The 19,950-nt window shown below is 39.7% G+C and overlaps 1 protein-coding gene across 1 annotated transcript; it reads right to left on the bottom strand.

Moving 5' to 3' along the window:
• Positions 1–605: 605 nt before the first annotated feature.
• Positions 606–19,898, bottom strand: rtf1 (RTF1 homolog, Paf1/RNA polymerase II complex component). Its single transcript, XM_084913865.1, has 18 exons — positions 19,710–19,898; positions 11,119–11,229; positions 10,842–10,992; positions 9,835–10,036; positions 9,495–9,612; positions 5,156–5,267; positions 4,933–5,071; positions 4,641–4,818; positions 4,442–4,524; positions 4,239–4,326; positions 4,039–4,146; positions 3,865–3,942; positions 3,537–3,658; positions 3,249–3,306; positions 2,654–2,731; positions 2,291–2,392; positions 1,841–1,955; positions 606–1,693 (listed from the first exon to the last, which is right to left on the bottom strand). Exons 1-18 carry the CDS (start codon positions 19,791–19,793, stop codon positions 1,587–1,589), a joined length of 2,034 nt encoding a protein of 677 aa, XP_084769991.1. The 5' UTR covers positions 19,794–19,898; the 3' UTR covers positions 606–1,586.
• Positions 19,899–19,950: the final 52 nt, after the last annotated feature.

Below are 19,950 nucleotides of genomic sequence, written 5' to 3'. Positions count from 1 at the left end.
CATCTTAACCATGGATATAATTCTTTCACCGTGCCCTTTAGCTGTCTTCTTGTTTTTTGGGGCCATTTAATGTTGCGGAGCTGCCCAGTGCATTCATACCTTTTAAGAATTTACCAGAATGTTGTTATGCAGTTCCTGTGACATTCAGCCTAAGGATGACCTCCTTTGCTTGCATCTGCATGTCTTTGGACTTCCTACTTAAGAGTTGTCAAATACAAATTCAACATTTGGAATCAGCTCCAGCCTTTTCATTGGCTTCATTTGTCAACAAATGGTGAACACTTGTCAGTTAATTGCCTTCTTACTTTTGAGTGGGGCACTAGCATACAATCGATATGCGACTGTCTTCTTTGAGGGCACAATTCATTTGCTCATGTCTTGGCAGCTGTATCCAGACAAAACTGTCACTAGTTTTCTTTCTAGTCTTTGAAATCTCTCTCTTCTTACCTCTGCTGAGCTTGTTCTGTACTTGAAGGTTCTCTTTAAATTTCTTGATGATTACTTCTAACTCCAGTTCCTGAAACTTGGAGACATTGTTCTAACTTTGTATATTCACTTGCCCTCATCTGTAGTCCATGCAGAAGACAGACAAAATGACACAGAAGTTATGAAACAGTGCCCCTTTATTTTTTTCCGCACTCACTCAAAAATGCATATTTACATGGCATGCCACATCAAAACAGGAACTGACTATGGACACAATCAATAACACATAGAATCTGCTCTGGGAGTTGAGGGCACGGGAGTTATCCCATGAACAACCAACCGAGGGAAACCAAAAATGAAGCAACACTTAGAATAAGGTCGGCCATACAAAAGAGTTCCTCTTTATTTAGGTTGATTAAAAAGTGACAGATGTCCAGCTGACCTGTACTGAACGTTTTACATTTTTCATGAAGGGCCAACACTGTGGTTAAGTCAGAGATGATGATAGTGAGAACTCTGCAAATAACCACAATGCTGTTGAAATTTAGGATGGAATGCAAGTGCAGATTTTCATACATACAGAGGGGGAAAATGTACTATTTTAATTTATTACTGATGAGAACAAGCTGGTCAAATCCGAAGATGTCCATAGACTTTAAAATGCCTAAACAACTTGTCTAAGATAGGTTCCTTGTTCAAGGTAATAATCCACAAGCGCCATGTTGTCTTTGTCCTCTTGGAGAAAAATTTAAAAAAAAAAAAAAAAAAAGGGAGTTGACTCCAGAAGATCCAGAAGAGTAGGAGAGAAGTTAAATACATTAAAAAACAAACAAACACAAACAAACTCCGTATACAAGTTTGTCTGTGAATGCAAAAAGAACAAAAAAAACCCAAAAAACAAACATAACTGGACAAGGTTTTCTTTTTTCTTTTTCCCGAGAAAGATCCTTTGAGAAAAATGTTGTCTCCGTTTAATCAGTATTTCCTTTGTGTTGGATGTACAGTCTATTTTATCATCATTCAAACACACATCTTTCAGGAGTCATTCACATTCTCGCTCTTGCTCATACACACAAACACCCAGTCTCTCACTTTCACTCACACACACACAAACTCTTGCTTACACATGCAATGTAGGTTCTCGATGAGGTTCTGCCACATCAAATCAGCCCCCTCCTCTTCTTGTAGTCTTCCAGGTTGAGGGACCTGCGGGGAGCGCCGTCCTTCACTGGCAACGCGTTAGAGCTCACAGACAGAGACTTCGCCTCTGCAGACGAAGAGCAAAATTACACAACTTCACTATATCAGTGTGATACAAACTGGCATTCACCTTGTGCTCCAAGTAAGCAGAACATCTAGGTCGTATAGCTTCAACAGTACCACAAAACACGCAAGGTTAAAACGAGGGTCTCACCTGCATTGGGAACCTGTAGGTCAATCTTTACATCAAAGTCGTGAACTTTAAACAAGTCTTCCGAGAGGTCAGTGGTTGGCTTCGGGACATCTTTGTCTTTCGGGTTTGTTTGACCCTAAAACAAAGAAAGTAAAGATTTCTTCAGGATAAAGAGCTACAGTTCAGGTTAGTACTCATTTCCAGTCCAATCTCTTTTAACAAGACCTCAAAGAAAAATACATTATTTTCTGCTATAGTTTTGCCATATTCTAAAATAATAGTTTTTTTTCATTATTTTAAATATGACAGCTTATAATTCATGAATTCACCAAAAAACACTACAGTGCTGAACTCAGTTTAGTCTTTCAAAAAGTTGAGTTTATCTCAAAATATCTTTCCTTGGATAAAGCCAAACTTCAACACCAGTTTTGGCATAATTTTTTATGAGCTATCAGGGAGGGTCCTGCTTACCAGTTTGTTCTTCTCTGGACTTGAATTGTCTGGTGTTGAACCAGAGCCATATTTCTGGTTTAGGTGAGCAAGAATAGCTGCATGGACTGACGGATCTCTGGCCTGCCAAATTAAAAGAATCACAGTGACAGATCAGATCAACAGAAGTAGAAGTAGTGGTAGTTTAGGGAGATTTCAGACTGCTGTTATGCTGCATGCACATAATTAAGCATGTCTTCAGTCTTATTTATAACAATTCAGTAATTTAAACTGTCACCTTCATGATTCAGGTATAAGTGTTTGTGAAAATGAGGCATGTGTTATTTCAGTGTGTTTAAACAAGCACAATTATCCAATCTGATAAATTTATTATAGAATACTTACATTAGACACCATGGTGGGTTTGCACTGTCTTCGTGTGAAAGGATCCATTTGTTGGTTTTTGGCATTTTGTCCTTCAGCCTGTTGGAAAATAATTAATGTTATGAAACATAACAATACCTAAAATTCATAGGTATGTTATTTTTACTACACATGCAATAGGACGTGACGGTTTTAAGCCTATGCAGGTTGTCTTGAACATACAGGTGCTATAGTATAAAACTCTTAGGCTGGCAGATGCCTGAAGTGAACCACAGTGATACTGAACACGGTCACAGTAAAGCAGCACCAGATTAAGAAAACACCTGACATGAGGAAGCACTTTGAGGAAGATTATGAATGTACCTTTTTTATAAAATGCTGCAAAAACAGACTCAAAGTGTAAGAAAACTGACTTTATAGCCTGATGCTTGAGTCATTGATGGTTTTCCTATCCATAGATGTATTAATATGGTGTCATGCTGTCAATATTTTAGCATAAAGTTATGAATAAGGAGTAATTGCATTATGTAATATAGCTTCTTTTTTTTTCTTTTTTTTAGCTCATCTGAGGCTGTGATGACTGTATATGGTGCTGTTTAAGAAGGTGAACACTTACCACAAGAGCTTTCTCAGATTCAACAATGTTCCAGCTTCTGTTCCTCTGATTAATGTAGCTGGGTGACAAAAGAACAGTTTAATGATAGGACTATATTTACATATCACACAAAGTTTTTTAAACATAATGCCTGGCACTACCAACAAAACACAATTTAGCTGTTTTTCTGTAGTTTACAATAACTTTATTTAAAGAAACCAGTGTTTTAAACTGTGTATTTTAATTCAGGAACTTTGCATAGCTGTTTTATTAAACACAGTAAAATGTTTATAAGTGTAGATTGTGTACCTAATAGCAGAGATGTTCTTGGTCCTTTGTCTGTCGAGGGCTTCTGCCCTTTCCTCAAGCTCATTCAGTTCATCCTGGATCACTTTCACTCGTTCACCATCTCCACTTTCCTCTGCCATGGCCTTCAAACCAAAAGAGAAAAAAGAAAAAGAAATGAAAAGGTAAGCCTGATTAGCCTTTGTCTCTCATCAAAGTTAAGTTCAATGACATTTGCTGTCAGTGTCCATGTTTTGTTGGTACAGATTTACAGGTTATCAGGGTGACATTTAAAGGGCTACGATAATTCCACCTTATCTTGGAGTTTAAAAAAATGCTGGTTTTCTTTTACCTTATCTTTGAGTAACTGCGTTTTCTTCATGGCATAATTTGGTGGTGCTTTCCGGAATCTGTCCTTTTCTTTTACAATCTGCAGAGAGTTTAGACAAAACATTTTTATGACTGCTCATAATTAATGACGTCAGAAAAAAGAATGAAGACCTAGTAAAAAAAAAAAACGACTTACATCCTCAATGTCTTTATCATTGAACTTGTAGTTGAGAGCTTCTTTGATGGATTGCTCCTTCTTGGTGATTTCATCCAGAGTTGGCACTTGCATTCCAGCAGCAATCATCTGGGAAAAATCGATGAAACACATTTCAGCATCACTTTATCGATTATATATTTAGGACTGTTTAAACATTCTTCTTTTATAAAATCACCTACCGCCTCTTTCCACTTCATGAATTCACTTTCTGTGAACTCTTGATTTGATACAAACTCAAGCCTGAAAACCCGTGTGTCACCACCATGCCTGTAGATGATTTACAACATTAAGAGTTGTGTTTTTGGAAACCAGGAAAAAAAATAACATAAATAAATATCCACCATAAACTAAATGATCCATATATCCATGACAGTATGCCTACCTTAACTGTAATCCCTTGTTTGTTCGTGTTGATCCAAGCTGGTAAACCTTCGCCGTCTCTACTACATCAACAATTTCAGCAACCTTTCAACAAGGGAACAAGAAACTCAAACATAAGTAAAAATACTTCCAAAATAAATAAATAAACCTTACAATAATATATTGGTGGTAGAGGAGATGTAACGAGAATATAAGCTCACCCTATAAACTGGTTTACTGCTGCTGTTCCCGATTCCTATCCTTACAAAGCAGCCAGTCACAGTCTTAGCAAAGAAGGGCATGTGGCACCAGCGCTCCAGCTTGTGTCTGGACAGGCGGATCCTGTTGAGTTCATCTGGCAGGGAAACGGGCTGTGACTTTGGTGGAGTCTCCTCTTTTCTGGTAGCAGAACACAGTTTAAAAAGTTACTCAGAATCAAGAGAAAAGCATCAAACTTGACCATTGCTCTTCTTGTGATGGCACTGTGGTGAATGCACTGGTTGATACACTTACTCGTCTTCATCGTAAGATGATGAACGGGAGCTGCGATCGCTTTTGACAGATGACTTGTCATCATCCTCCTCCTCTTCTTCCTCATCGTCAGAGTAAACCTCACTCGTCTTCAGCGGCTGACGCTTAGCCAGCAACTCCGCTGTTAAGAGACGACACGTCAGCGTTTGAAAGACAATCAGATTGGCACAACAACCTGTCACAAAGGAGTACAAAGCATGCCAACCTGTTTTATTTTTCTTCTTCTCTCGTTCAGCCTTTAGTTCTTCCATAGCCTGGGATTTTTTGTCAAGTTTTTCATCACGCTTGGATCGTCTTTCCTTGTTGTGGGACATGACCTGTAGACATGAGCATGTAGAGGTTAGAATTAGAAATATGATAAAGACAACGTGTAATGCCACCCCTTCTCATACCAGGCAGAAATGAGGAGGCATCAGATTTCACTCAAATTACTGAGTGAAATTAAAAGTTCAGTTCAAGCTCTTATTTAGGCAAGACTATCAATGATTGATAGATAGAGGCTTTATTAATCCTACACTGGGGAAAAAGCAGTTGAATTAGACACCCCAATGTATTATAGAAGAGTAAATTGTACTATATACAGATGGTTACTATATACAGTAAAAGGCACTAAAAGACGTCACAGATATTTTTTTGTTGTTGTACAGGGAGTGCAGAATTATTAGGCAAGTTGTATTTTTGAGGAATAATTTTATTATTGAACAACAACCATGTTCTCAATGAACCCAAAAAACTCATTAATATCAAAGCTGAATGTTTTTGGAAGTAGTTTTTAGTTTGTTTTTAGTTTTAGCTATTTTAGGGGGATATCTGTGTGTGCAGGTGACTATTACTGTGCATAATTATTAGGCAACTTAACAAAAAACAAATATATACCCATTTCAATTATTTATTTTTACTAGTGAAACCAATATAACATCTCCACATTCACAAATATACATTTCTGACATTCAAAAACAAAACAAAAACAAATCAGCGACCAATATAGCCACCTTTCTTTGCAAGGACACTCAAAAGCCTGCCATCCATGGATTCTGTCAGTGTTTTGATCTGTTCACCATCAACATTGCGTGCAGCAGCAACCACAGCCTCCCAGACACTGTTCAGAGAGGTGTACTGTTTTCCCTCCTTGTAAATCTCACATTTGATGATGGACCACAGGTTCTCAATGGGGTTCAGATCAGGTGAACAAGGAGGCCATGTCATTAGTTTTTCTTCTTTTATACCCTTTCTTGCCAGCCACGCTGTGGAGTACTTGGACGCGTGTGATGGAGCATTGTCCTGCATGAAAATCATGTTTTTCTTGAAGGATGCAGACTTCTTCCTGTACCACTGCTTGAAGAAGGCGTCTTCCAGAAACTGGCAGTAGGACTGGGAGTTGAGCTTGACTCCATCCTCAACCCGAAAAGGCCCCACAAGCTCATCTTTGATGATACCAGCCCAAACCAGTACTCCACCTCCACCTTGCTGGCGTCTGAGTCGGACTGGAGCTCTCTGCCCTTTACCAATCCAGCCACGGGCCCATCCATCTGGCCCATCAAGACTCACTCTCATTTCATCAGTCCATAAAACCTTAGAAAAATCAGTCTTGAGATATTTCTTGGCCCAGTCTTGACGTTTCAGCTTGTGTGTCTTGTTCAGTGGTGGTCGTCTTTCAGCCTTTCTTACCTTGGCCATGTCTCTGAGTATTGCACACCTTGTGTTTTTGGGCACTCCAGTGATGTTGCAGCTCTGAAATATGGCCAAACTGGTGGCAAGTGGCATCTTGGCAGCTGCACGCTTGACTTTTCTCAGTTCATGGGCAGTTATTTTGCGCCTTGGTTTTTCCACACGCTTCTTGCGACCCTGTTGACTATTTTGAGTGAAACGCTTGATTGTTCGATGATCACGCTTCAGAAGCTTTGCAATTTTGAGACTGCTGCATCCCTCTGCAAGATATCTCACTATTTTTGACTTTTCTGAGCCTGTCAAGTCCTTCTTTTGACCCATTTTGCCAAAGGAAAGGACGTTGCCTAATAATTATGCACACCTGATATAGGGTGTTGATGTCATTAGACCACACCCCTTCTCATTACAGAGATGCACATCACCTAATATGCTTAATTGGTAGTAGGCTTTCGAGCCTATACAGCTTGGAGTAAGACAACATGCATGAAGAGGATGATGTGGACAAAATACTCATTTGCCTAATAATTCTGCACTCCCTGTATATATTATAAAGTGCAGTGGGAGTACTGCACTAAAAACATATTGCTAAAACAATATGTTTTAGCAGGTACTGATACACACTGTTGTATAGTATGTAGAGCAGGGCGATATGGCCAAAAATATTTATCACGATATATATTTGAAAATTTGCGACAACGATATAACTGACGATATAATTGATACGAAACAAAATACAACTCCACAACTTTACTAGCGCAAAAAAACATCCATTTATTTTCACTTAAACAAGCAGCTGTTTTTTATGTGCATTAAAGCTATATAAAAATTCAACAGTGCAAATGCAAATTCCTTGCTGAAAGTTTAACCAAAAAACATTTCCAGTAGAAATGGGCTGACATATCCTGAGCATAACCATGTATAATATCCACTAAAGTTAAAAAGAGGTGCTTTGCAACATTGAACTGCAGTGTGCCAAATAAAAAAGTAAAATATGTATTTTTCGGACCATAAGGTGCACGGGATTATAAGGCACATTAAGCGAAACAAAGCAGTCAGATAAATCAAACTTTATTCAACTCATTCTTCTTGCGTCCTCCACTTCTGTACCATTGATTCATTAATGCTGTATTCTATCACAGCTGCTCTATTCCCATGTTGTTGCAGTATATTAATGACTAACTTCGTATTGTGGATGAATTATATCAGTTGTTCTCCTGCCTAAGGTTTGGTCTCTTTACAGCATGCTGCCATGCGATTGCATTTGTCTCTAACCATCAGGAACCCTCACGTTAACTTTTGAGTGGAAAAGTGTTAGCATTCATCCTGCAGCTTCCCTGTGTTTATGTTATGCTAACGTAGCTGTGTCGCTAGCGATCACGTAGCACATCATTATATACCAGCTAGCCCAACTTCAGTAACCCTACAAACGTCACTGCTGTTTAGTTTTCTGTCTTCATTTATGTTGGAAGCGATAGCAGAGCTGTACGTTTGAATTTTTTCTGAAATCTCTCAGTCAGAACATGCTATGTCATAGGGCTGTGCGATATGACCAAAATCTCATATCCCGATATAAGAATTCTATCGTCCGATAACGATATAAATCACAAAAATTTAACATTTTCTGTAAATTCTGTGAATCTCGGGCAGCTTGACTTGCGGGAAGTGTTTCCAGCTGCGCGTCCTTTACCCGGAGTCGAGTGTTTTAACCGATGCATGAAACTATACATTTTTAGACATAAGTTGTAACGGCCGCCGTTTTCTTTGTATTTATTACACGGCGTGCTGCGGGTTGCCTGTTCTAACGTTTGAGTCTAAGGTTTATTTTTTAGCACCTGGCGGCTCTTTTTTACTTCTCATCTGTAAATAATCTGCTCTTTCACGTGATTCAGTTTATTTTGAAAAGTCTCAACAGGATCTTGAGTTTATTGTGAAAGGTTTATGTGGAACATAAACAAGCGGACACGCGAAGGTGTTACCGTCGTTGTTGCTAACGACAACGCATAAAAACAGGCACTTGTCCGTCCGTAGTGTGGTTATATTACATATAAGAGAAAGAGAGAACTTTAAGAAATGAATATAACCACTACAGTGACCATCAGAACGATGAAAAAATATTGCCGTAAACTGTTTATTTTGCGACACCACGAAACAAACAATAGCGTAAAATGAAACGATAGATGTTTTTATATTGTCATCCGATATATATCGTTATATGAACAGCCCCACTATGTCATGCTTAAGTAACTAGTGAAACTAGCGAGCTGACCTCCGCTAACTTCCTGCTAACTTCTAACTCTGTTAAATGTAATAAATTCTGTTTTCATGGATGCCTGGATGTTAAACTTAATTGTTACACCTGGTAAAGCAGCAGTGCTGATCATTTTATTAAGATGAAAGAATTTAGACAGTTTTTAACTCTCAGTGATACCGCAGTGTTCGTTTGACTTTGGGACCTGAAGTTGACGGAGTTTTGGACCCAGATTACTCCTAGATTTACGAGCACCTTAGTCCGACAAAAACGGCAATAACGACGGCCCGCTTGCATGTTGTACAAAAATATGTGCTTTGGTGGGTATCTGACAGACAAACACCAAACCAGTTCCACATCACTGAAGTTGCAACATTTTTACAAACCAATTCTGTTTCATCCGTTTCACTCAACGATCCGCTTTCCCCCCCTTCTCATTCTCCGTTGCCGCCATGTGCGTATGAAAACAAAGGCACTGCGCATGCGTGTTTTACCCATATTCTATCACGATATTTTATTTTCTTATCGTTGCCCAACATTGTACCGGTATTACCGTGAACGGTATAATATGGCCCAGCCCTAATAGTGTGTCTAATATTGTTTTAGATGTGTGTGAAACTAGACTCACCACTTGTGTATCTTGAACCTGAGATTGCTTCCTTTTTTCTTGCTCTTCTTCCTGCTTTTTCTTCTTCTCCTCCTTCTCCTTCTTCTTTGCTGTCTTTAGTTTCTTCTTGATTTCAAACCTTTGAAAACAAGCAGAATCCTGAGTGAATAAACGGTGAGCTCACGTCATAACTTAAAAATGCCGTGTTTTTGCATTGTATGGCAAGTTTGTCGAAGTAAAATAGGAGTGCTCTAGTGTATTCTAACAAATAACTATCTTGTAGGATTTTTTTTAACAACTAAGAAAAAGTTATTTATGCCAAGTACAACTTTTTTTTTAACGATTTTTATTCCCCACTCACCGTCTCTTTAGCACCTCTCTTTTCTCAATTCTGTTGAACAGCTCTTGTTCTCTCTCCTTTTCTGTCATCTGCTCAAGTCGAGCTCTGTCCTCAGCATCACCCATCAAGTCATCATCATAACCATCCCTGAACACCTCGTCCTCAGAGGAGTCCGAGTCAGAGCTGGAGGACGAACTGTTGCTCTCTGAATCAGACACCTCGCCTAAAAAATTTCAAGGAACCAAAGACAGGGAACACAAAAAACAAAAACTGTTTTCAAATCAATTACAAAACAAAAAGGTAGACACGTCATCAGAGAGATTTTAATTCTAATATATCTGACTTTTGTCTACAAAATGTGTCATAAACAGCTTTTATAAGCAGAATTTGGAAGGGAAGCTTTTAACCATGAAGCAGTTCTAAATCCTTTTAACATTGCCAATGTAATTAGGTCCCAAAAAAGTAAATAAGTGTAAATGTGAAGTTGTACTGTAGGCTTTTCCTCACTCAATGTAGACCGTTTCATGTCAAGCATCCACTATCTCAGTGGATTACCAAAACTGAATTGGATTTGTGAACAACCACAAATTCCCAGGAGAATTTTTTTTCAGGTTTTTCTTAATGCTGTCAACCAGTTCACACCAGGACAATGTGACAAAAATAAACAACAGCTTAGATGCTTTGCTGTGAGACACCTGAGATAAACAGGATGAGTGAGTGAGTCATGTAATCCTAACCTCTTGAAAAACCTGTGGATGCAGCACTGTAGTGATGTATAATCTACAGTTCGTAATATGTCTGGATGTCCCGCTCTACACTTCATGGAACATGTTTTGAACATGTTTTGAACATGAGAACGCGTGCAAGTCTGTTTTGCTCACCAGTTTAGTAGCATTTCAAGGCTACTAAATTTATGAACAGATGTGTGACTTAATAATATATTTTTTTTTAAAAAAAGGCTGCAAAGAAGCCTTATTTAAGAGCAGGGAAAATCTTTTTCAATGTGAACACTGAATTAAGACACCCACCTTCCTCTGGTGCAGAGCTTTCAGCTGAGCTGTCCCCATCTGAGCTACCAGACGCTGTCGCTTTATTAACCTTCTTCTTTGTAGCGTTCTTCTTTTCAGACCCTTTGCCCTGCTTAACCTTCTTTTTGCCTTTGGTGCCACCGACCGTCCACTACACAGAAGGAATGAAAATGTAACTTTTGATTATATAATTGACAGAGAATTGAGGTTTAGTCTCCTGTGCCTCACATGTCCAAAACTGTAAGGTCTTTTAGAGTAAATACTAATAGTGCTATACCTCGTCATCACTGTCAGATGTCTCAGAGTCTGTGGAAGCTGCTGCTTTGCCAACAGGTTCTTCTTGCTCACCCGAATCAACCCTTTTCCTCTTTGCCAAAGACAGCAGCTCCTGAAAGTGACAAAACAGCGATGTGGTTCACCTACAGTGAGGGAAATAATTATTTGATGCCCTACTGAATTTGTAAGTTTGCTCACTTACAAAGAACTGAACAGTCTTTAATTTTGTTCCAGTTTAATGAAGAGACAGAATATCAATCAAAACAACACATTACATAAAAGTTATAAATTGATTTGCATGTCACTGAGTGAAATTAGTACTTGTTTGATTGACTAAAGCCCAGCCAGAATTAAGGCTCCACAGGTTAGTACTCCTGCCTACAGAATCAATTTCTTCCATTCTGATCTCACGACCACCATAAGTAAGACCAAAGAGCTGTCAAATGATGTCAGATATAAGATTGTGCACCTGCACAAGGCTTGAATGGACTACAAGACCACCAGCAAGAAGCTTAGTGAGAAGGTGACAACTGTTGGTGCAGTTATTTTGATCTGAAGACAGTTAGGACCACAGTCAGTAAAACACCATTCGTAACACATTACACATAATGAACTGAAACCTTTCAGTGTCCGCAAGGTCCCCCTGCTCAAGAAGGCACATGCACAGGCCTGTCTTACGTTTGCCATTGAACATCTAAATCACATGTGTCAAAGTCAAGGCCCATCAAGTATGGATGTACTATTATTGTTATGCATGGCCCGGCGATATGAGGCGCTAATAATATACAAACTACAGATCCCATAATGCAGCCTCCTTGCTGAACGCTAGGCTAACTGGGAACATTCCAGCGTCAATCAAGTCAAACTTCTGTTATTGCGAAGCTAGCTGGTCACAATGGTGGAGAGAAAAGTTGATTCTGAAAGCAGAGCCTTTCAGCGCCAGTGGGTGACTGAATATATGTTTACAGACATTGCTGGTAAACCCGTGTGTCTTATTAGTGGAGCTAATGTGGCTGTAATTAAGGAATTTAATTTAAGATGGCACTACGAGACAAAACATCAGGATAAGTTGAAAAACCTAAATGCAGAAACTACAGAAAGTAGAAGAGCTAAAGAAGAATCTGACATTTCAGCAGACATTTTTCACCAGAGCAAAATCACAAAGTGAAGCTGTTGTGAAAGCAAGTTTTATTGTAGCAGAGGAGAAAGCCAAATCAGCCCAGTACCACTCTGAAAAGCTGCATGATGAAGGTGTGCGGCGTCTTGTGTCCAGACAAAACGCAGATTTTGGCAAATGTGAGCCTGAGGAGAAATACGATTGCTGATCGGGTTTGGCCACTGATTTAAGAACACAGTTAGAAGCAAAAACTTTATTGCATACTCTCCTGCTGTGGATGAAAGTACAGACATGATGGACATTGCACAGCTGGTCATCTTCATCCGTGGAGAGGAAATATTGAACATTAAATCGATGCACGGGACAACGACAGGAAAAGACATTTTTTAAAAGGTATGTCAAAGTGTAACCGACATGAAACTGCCCTGGGACAAACTTGATGGACTTACAACAGATGGAGCGCCGGTGTTGTGCGGTGAAAAAAGCGGACTAGTCAGCAGGATGCGAGTAAAGATGCAGGAGGAGAACTGTACCGGTGAGTTATCAGCATATCACTGCATCGTACACCAGGAAAGGCTGTGTGGTAAATTCCTAAAAACGGAGCATGTAGTGATCACCATAACGCAAACTGTAAATTTCATCTGAGCTAAAAGTTTAAATCACCGTCAATTTCAGTCTTATGTGGGAAATAGATTCAGAGTTTGCCGACATTCCTTATCATACAGAGGTCCGTTGGCTAAGTTGGGATAAAAATTCTCAATAGAGTTTTTGAGCTCAGCAAGGAAATCTGTCAGTTCATGGATATGGCATGTATGATGCGGTGAAGGCATTTCAGGTGAAGCTGTCACAAATGCACCAGGTGCAACCTGCCTCACTTTCCCTGTTGCCAAGTAATGTTGAACCAAGTCAGCGGACTTTGCTGAACTGCACCTGTGCAGATTCAGATGGAGCTGCAGTGTAATGATACACGCAAGGCAAAGGACGACACTGAATGGCCCGCACAGTTTATTAGTTCCATTCCTGAGGCAGTACCCCAGCTCCGTCTATATGCGGCTCGAACCTTGCGTATGGTTTTTGGCAGCATCTTCATATTTCTAACTTGCATAATTTTGACAGGGGATATTTTTATGAAGAGCAAAATATTTAAAGTTAGTTTATTTTTTTAAGTTTATTTAATCTGGAATAATATTCCTGTCTGTTTTTATTCATATTTATGTTTAAAAAACATTGTTTTAGTGTGTTCAATAAATGTTTATCTTGTTTGGCCCGCAACCTAAAGTGTGCCTTGAGTTTTGGCCCCCTGTGCAATTGAGTTTGACACCCCTGATCTAAATGATTCACAGGTTTGGTGAGAAAGTGCTGTAGTCAGACAAAACCAAAAATCAAGTTCTTTGTCATCAACTCAACCTGGCGTGGTTAGAGTAAGACAAATGCCAAGTATGATCCAAAAAACACCTTGCCCACAGCCAAGCACAGAGGCTTTGGGGCTGTTTTTCTGCTAAGGGTAAAGAACATCACTACATTGAAGAGTCAAGTACCAGAAGATTTTCTGGTATGTGAAGATTTTCAGATAAGAGACCCTTTCCGTCAGCCAGAACACTCCGGAGAGGTCGTTGATGGGTCTTCCAGCATGACAATGGCCCAAAGCATACCACCAAGGCATCAGGAGTGGCTAAAGAAGCAGCAGATTAAGATAATACAGTGACCTAGCCAGTCTGAAAAGTGTGAAGGGAGCTGAAGCTTTGGGTTGCCAAGCAGCAGCCAAGAAAATTAAAGAACTTCTTTATAAATGAGCAAACATACAAATTCAGCAGCGGGGATCAAAAACATTATTTACCCATACTGCAGTACAAATGGACAGAACTTCTCAAGCCACTTGAACTGAACTGGACTGAAATTCATATAGTGGGACAAAGTCAGCAGAAGTAGAACACTTTAAATTTAATGATTAAACCCATGGAAAGCTTCTTTTTCTTATTATTTAGCAGCAATCTGTTTCCCAGAAGTAAAATTACATGTGCCTTGTATTTCTCAAAACACCTTCTAGTTTGATGATTAACTTGCCTCATTAATGCTGTTATTCAAGACAACTACTCAAACAGGACCTGATAACACACAAAAAGAAAGTGAACCTGCATACTCCACTACTATAAAATGTAGAAAAAGAAAAACAAAACTATGCTCTCTCTCTCTCGCACTTGAGAGCTTTCATTAAATACAATTTCTTTCCCTGTGACATAATATAATGCAGGGAGGATCAAGTCGGGACACTGGTCAAAGATGGTTTTTCTCGTGAAGTTCACAATAGCAGCTTGCTTGTTTAACAAAGACTCAATTTGGTTTATTCAAGGTTACCGATTGTATAGAGCAGCAAAGAATGTAAAGCCTGACAAAACTGCTATACAGGGAGTGCAGAATTATTAGGCAAGTTGTATTTTTGAGGAATAATTTTATTATTGAACAACAACCATGTTTTCAATGAACCCAAAAAACTCATTAATATCAAAGCTGAATGTTTTTGGAAGTAGTTTTTAGTTTGTTTTTAGTTTTAGCTATTTTAGGGGGATATCTGTGTGTGCAGGTGACTATTACTGTGCATAATTATTAGGCAACTTAACAAAAAACAAATATATACCCATTTCAATTATTTATTTTTACCAGTGAAACCAATATAACATCTCCACATTCACAAATATACATTTCTGACATTCAAAAACAAAACAAAAACAAATCAGCGACCAATATAGCCACCTTTCTTTGCAAGGACACTCAAAAGCCTGCCATCCATGGATTCTGTCAGTGTTTTGATCTGTTCACCATCAACATTGCGTGCAGCAGCAACCACAGCCTCCCAGACACTGTTTAGAGAGGTGTACTGTTTTCCCTCCTTGTAAATCTCACATTTGATGATGGACCACAGGTTCTCAATGGGGTTCAGATCAGGTGAACAAGGAGGCCATGTCATTAGTTTTTCTTCTTTTATACCCTTTCTTGCCAGCCACGCTGTGGAGTACTTGGACGCGTGTGATGGAGCATTGTCCTGCATGAAAATCATGTTTTTCTTGAAGGATGCAGACTTCTTCCTGTACCACTGCTTGAAGAAGGTGTCTTCCAGAAACTGGCAGTAGGACTGGGAGTTGAGCTTGACTCCATCCTCAACCCGAAAAGGCCCCACAAGCTCATCTTTGATGATACCAGCCCAAACCAGTACTCCACCTCCACCTTGCTGGCGTCTGAGTCGGACTGGAGCGCTCTGCCCTTTACCAATCCAGCCACGGGTCCATCCATCTGGCCCATCAAGACTCACTCTCATTTCATCAGTCCATAAAACCTTAGAAAAACCAGTCTTGAGATATTTCTTGGCCCAGTTTCAGCTTGTGTGTCTTGTTCAGTGGTGGTCGTCTTTCAGCCTTTCTTACCTTGGCCATGTCTCTGAGTATTGCACACCTTGTGCTTTTGGGCACTCCAGTGATGTTGCAGCTCTGAAATATGGCCAAACTGGTGGCAAGTGGCATCTTGGCAGCTGCACGCTTGACTTTTCTCAGTTTATGGGCAGTTATTTTACGCCTTGGTTTTTCCACACGCTTCTTGCGACCCTGTTGACTATTTTGAATGAAACGCTTGATTGTTCGATGATCACGCTTCAGAAGCTTTGCAATTTTGAGACTGCTGCATCCCTCTGCAAGATATCTCACTATTTTTGACTTTTCTGAGCCTGTCAAGTCCTTCTTTTGACCCATTTTGCCAAAGGAAAGGACGTTGCCTAATAATTATACACACCTGATATAGGGTGTTGATGTCATTAGACCACACCCCTTCTCATTACAGAGATGCACATCACCTAATATGCTTACTTGGTAGTAGGCTTTCGAGCCTATACAGCTTGGAGTAAGACAACATGCATGAAGAGGATGATGTGGACAAAATACTCATTTGCCTAATAATTCTGCACTCCCTGTATTCTCACATGGATGAAGCAAGACATGTGGTATTTGTACTAAAGAGCAAGCAGCGTGGAGAACATTTGCAATTCAGCTTAGAAAAAACAACCGCATTTTCATATACAGCTCCTGCAGTTAATGTTAAGAAAGATTCACAGCCACATGCCTGTGAAAACAACCTGTTATACTACTATAGGTCCTCCAAAACACTGAGGGCATCTCTTTAGCTTATCATGCATTTATTCACCATTGCTCCATATCATTAACAAGTCCTCTCAGTCTTGCAGTTTCTACTTTTTACCTGTACCCAAAGAAAGCCATGTACGTCTGCAGTTATTGTCCTCACCAATTTGGCCAAACACATATCCATGAACTCTGAGTCTGCTTCTATTGGGGGTCTCTTCCTGTTACAAAGGAGCTTTCCTCACCATTGTCTTGAAATGGGTTCATCTCTATGTTAAAAAGATCTAGAAATTCAATTTGTAAAAAAAAAAAAAAAAAAAAAAAAATCAAAAACCTTAACTTAAATTTAGCTAATTTTAATTTTGCAATGACCTGACTTATTTGGGTTTGGAAACTGCTGGCTCTTCCAATGAAAACTCAAATTCAATCTTTGGGAGACTCAAACCAAGTTTCTTCAGCAGCGATTATACTCATTGTGAATGTTGCTTGAGTGTTTAAGGTCCATGGTGAAACTTTTAATATCCACACTGAAGTGCTCAGAAAAGGAGTTCCAGGAACCAATCTCAAAATAGCATTGCAGGAAGAACCAGCGCAGAGACTGGACATGAGAAGAACGGCACCTTGGCTATAAAATAAGGTTGGTGAATTAGAGGCTTATTAAAATGCCTTCTCCTACATGTTCTGGCTGTCATCTTTGACACATTGTGCCACGGATTCACAGACGTCTTACACATCCATTTTCTAGTGCAATTACAAAACAAATTTGGTTATTCAGACCATGAGGGTACTATTGAGAAATACCAACAACACTATCATGCTGTAAACATGAATTGATGCATGTTGCTCAGATTAATGTCAGGCTTAAACAGCAGCAGAGTTGTCGTCTTTCTCACAAACTGTGTAAACAGGCATGCATGACAATGAGTAACTATGGTTACAGTGTGACGCTGTGAAGCTCATGATTGCCAAGAAAAAAAGATCTTAAATTATTATGCATACGCAAAATCAAGAATGAACCTCAGTGCTTACATTTAAGTAATATGGATATATACTCTGTGGGTGGCTGTAGCTCAGGAGGTAATCACAGGGTTGGTAGTTCAATCCCTAGCTGTTCCAGTCTGCATGATAATATCATTAGGCAAGATACTAACTCCGGCTTGCTCTCAGATATATCCATCGGAGTGTGAACGCTAGATAGGAAGCACTTAACCATAGAAAAGGTGCTTTTATGAATAGGTGAATGAGACAAGATGTATAAAGCACTTTCAGTCCTCAGAATAAAATAGTGCTATACAAAAAACAGTCAATTTACTATGCAGCATAGATTACTTTTTCAAACATAATATTATTGACACAAAACTATATACTGTGTGAATAATAATATTTTAGAAGGAAAAAATTAACCATCTATGTGCATTTTATGTAACTTACCCTATAAACATTTGTTGTGCTATTCAAAGCTATGCATGTCTATTTATTCAAAGTGTGCCATAATAAGAAGAATATTTGAGTCTGATTAGTGCATACTGATTCTTTTTATATCCAGGACAGGAGGAGAACTGATTGCGTACTTAAAAAAGAAAGGCAGGCTAACACACCTGATTGCAACTGTTACAGAGTATGCTATTTTACTATAATGTCTAATTAACAACTTTAAAAAGTTGCTGTTATCAAGTGAAAATCCAAAATATTTCTGGGTCCTTTTAATCATCCAAAGTTTCAAGATCCTAGCAATGCCTCTGGTAACATTCGACACCTCATTCCTCAAATCTTCTTTCAGCTGCTTCCTTTAAGGCTCACCACAGTGGATCATCTGCCTTGAGCTCACACCATCCCTAGAATACCTGCATGTACTCCTTTACTACATCCATGAACTACATCTGTGGCTTCTATTTTTCTCCTCCCTCACAGATCCATATTCAACGCCTTTCCTCCAATATATCCACTATCCCTCATCTGCATATTCCAAACCATCTCTAACCGTCTCCAAACTGCTCAATCTGAATTGTCCCTTTGATGTACTTTTTTTTTTTTTCTTAAATCTTGGCATTTTCTGATCACTCCCAGTGATCATTTCTACCTACTCTACCCTGTCTGCACTCTCTTTTTCACCTCTCTTGTCTGTTGCTTTGGATGGTTAACATCAGGTATTTAAATGCATGTATCTTCACTACCTCCTTGCAGCTTTAGTTATACCTGTTTCCCTCTCGTTCACATACGTTTTCTGCTTTGGTTCTACTGACTTTTATTCATCATCTCTCCAGACTTACTTCCATCTGCTCCCAGCTCTCAATACAGATCACTATGTCATCTGCAAACATCTTAGTCCATGGAGACTCCTGCCTGATCTCACCTGTCAACATGTCCATCAACACTGAGAAGAAGAAGGGGCTCAGAGCAGATCTCCAATGTAATCCCATCCCCACCTTAAACCCTTTCTCTTACCACACACCTCACTACTGTCTCTGTGTCCTTATACATTATCATGCACCAGCCTCACCTGACTTCCTCATGCAGCACCACAGATCCTCTCATGGCACCCTATCACACGCTTTCTCGAAATCCACAAAGACCGTACAACTACTGAAGATAACTATATTAATCCGCACTTGGTCAAAAAACACGCACGATCAAACCTACTGACGATTTGAGCAACCAAAGAAGCTCGTCTTACTGACCCAGTCTGATCTTCTGTGGTCACCGTTTCTGTTTTCTCGGGGAAAAAAAACAAACGGGTCAAATACACGTGAGTTTACAGGTGATGTGAACAGCGTTGGCAGCTCTTCAGACTGACATATTTCTCTGCCAGCTCCAGTTTGACAACAACACCACCGAAATAGAACTTCGTCTCATGACGTCATGCAGGAGATAATGTTCTGACTAAAGCAAACGCGACTCCAGAACGATTTCATTTTGCCAAAAAAACAAAACAAAACCCAACACACTCCATTCCAGTTCAGTCTGAACGCTAAAGCACCAATTATTCAACAGAGCACGACTGCAGTCACGCAGCTTACGGCTCGAAACCAGTCAAAGGCCCACGGCGCGGCATTTTCATGGCTACTTAATACTGCATGATTGCAAGCGTTGGGTACCTTTCATAACTTAACGAGCTGGCTCTGTTCAAACTCAAACACGTTCCATTTTATCCAGTACCATGCGGAAACCCGTAAACGCTTAGTAGAAACCTAGCTCCGTGTTAAGATTTGAGTGTTTTATCACAAAGGAAACAGCGGTTGTAAATAAAATAGGCCCACTCAACGCAATCAGCTAGCACACATTAGCGTCAGCCTCAAACTGTTGTCAACTTCAGAATCCACCGGTGGGGAAAAGGGTAAAAATAACACCTACCTGATCTAAATTATCGTCACTAGCGCTGTCTTCGGAGTCAGAGTCAATAACGACTCGACCTTTCCGCTTCTTTACATTCACCATGATTAGCTGCAGAGCTAACCCACTAGCTACCACTGTGTCGTCTAATGTAATGTTCTCTACAATAGCTGTCGCTGCTACCTGGCTAACTCCGGAGTCGATCACACAAAGGCGGCACTGCGCATGCGCGTCTGTATTAACAGCTTGATTGACGAAAACA

Source organism: Perissodus microlepis, chromosome 19 (genome assembly GCF_051167445.1).
Source record: "Perissodus microlepis isolate ML-2025 ecotype Zambia chromosome 19, ASM5116744v1, whole genome shotgun sequence".
In the NCBI taxonomy this organism is placed as follows: domain Eukaryota; kingdom Metazoa; phylum Chordata; class Actinopteri; order Cichliformes; family Cichlidae; genus Perissodus; species Perissodus microlepis.
Note: the sequence above shows the minus strand (reverse complement) of the source record. Positions and strands in the feature narration are given on the sequence as shown.

Bases quoted from the DNA above. Each gene is read 5' to 3' on its own strand.
- rtf1 (XM_084913865.1), bottom strand. From the start codon at position 19,793: ATGGTGAATGTAAAGAAGCGGAAAGGTCGAGTCGTTATTGACTCTGAC. The intron at 11,230-19,709 runs GTAGGTGTTATT...TGTCACTTTCAG, and splicing joins GTGACGATAATTTAGATCAG to GAGCTGCTGTCTTTGGCAAA. The intron at 4,525-4,640 runs GTGAGCTTATAT...CCTTGTTGAAAG, and splicing joins GCAGTAAACCAGTTTATAGG to GTTGCTGAAATTGTTGATGT.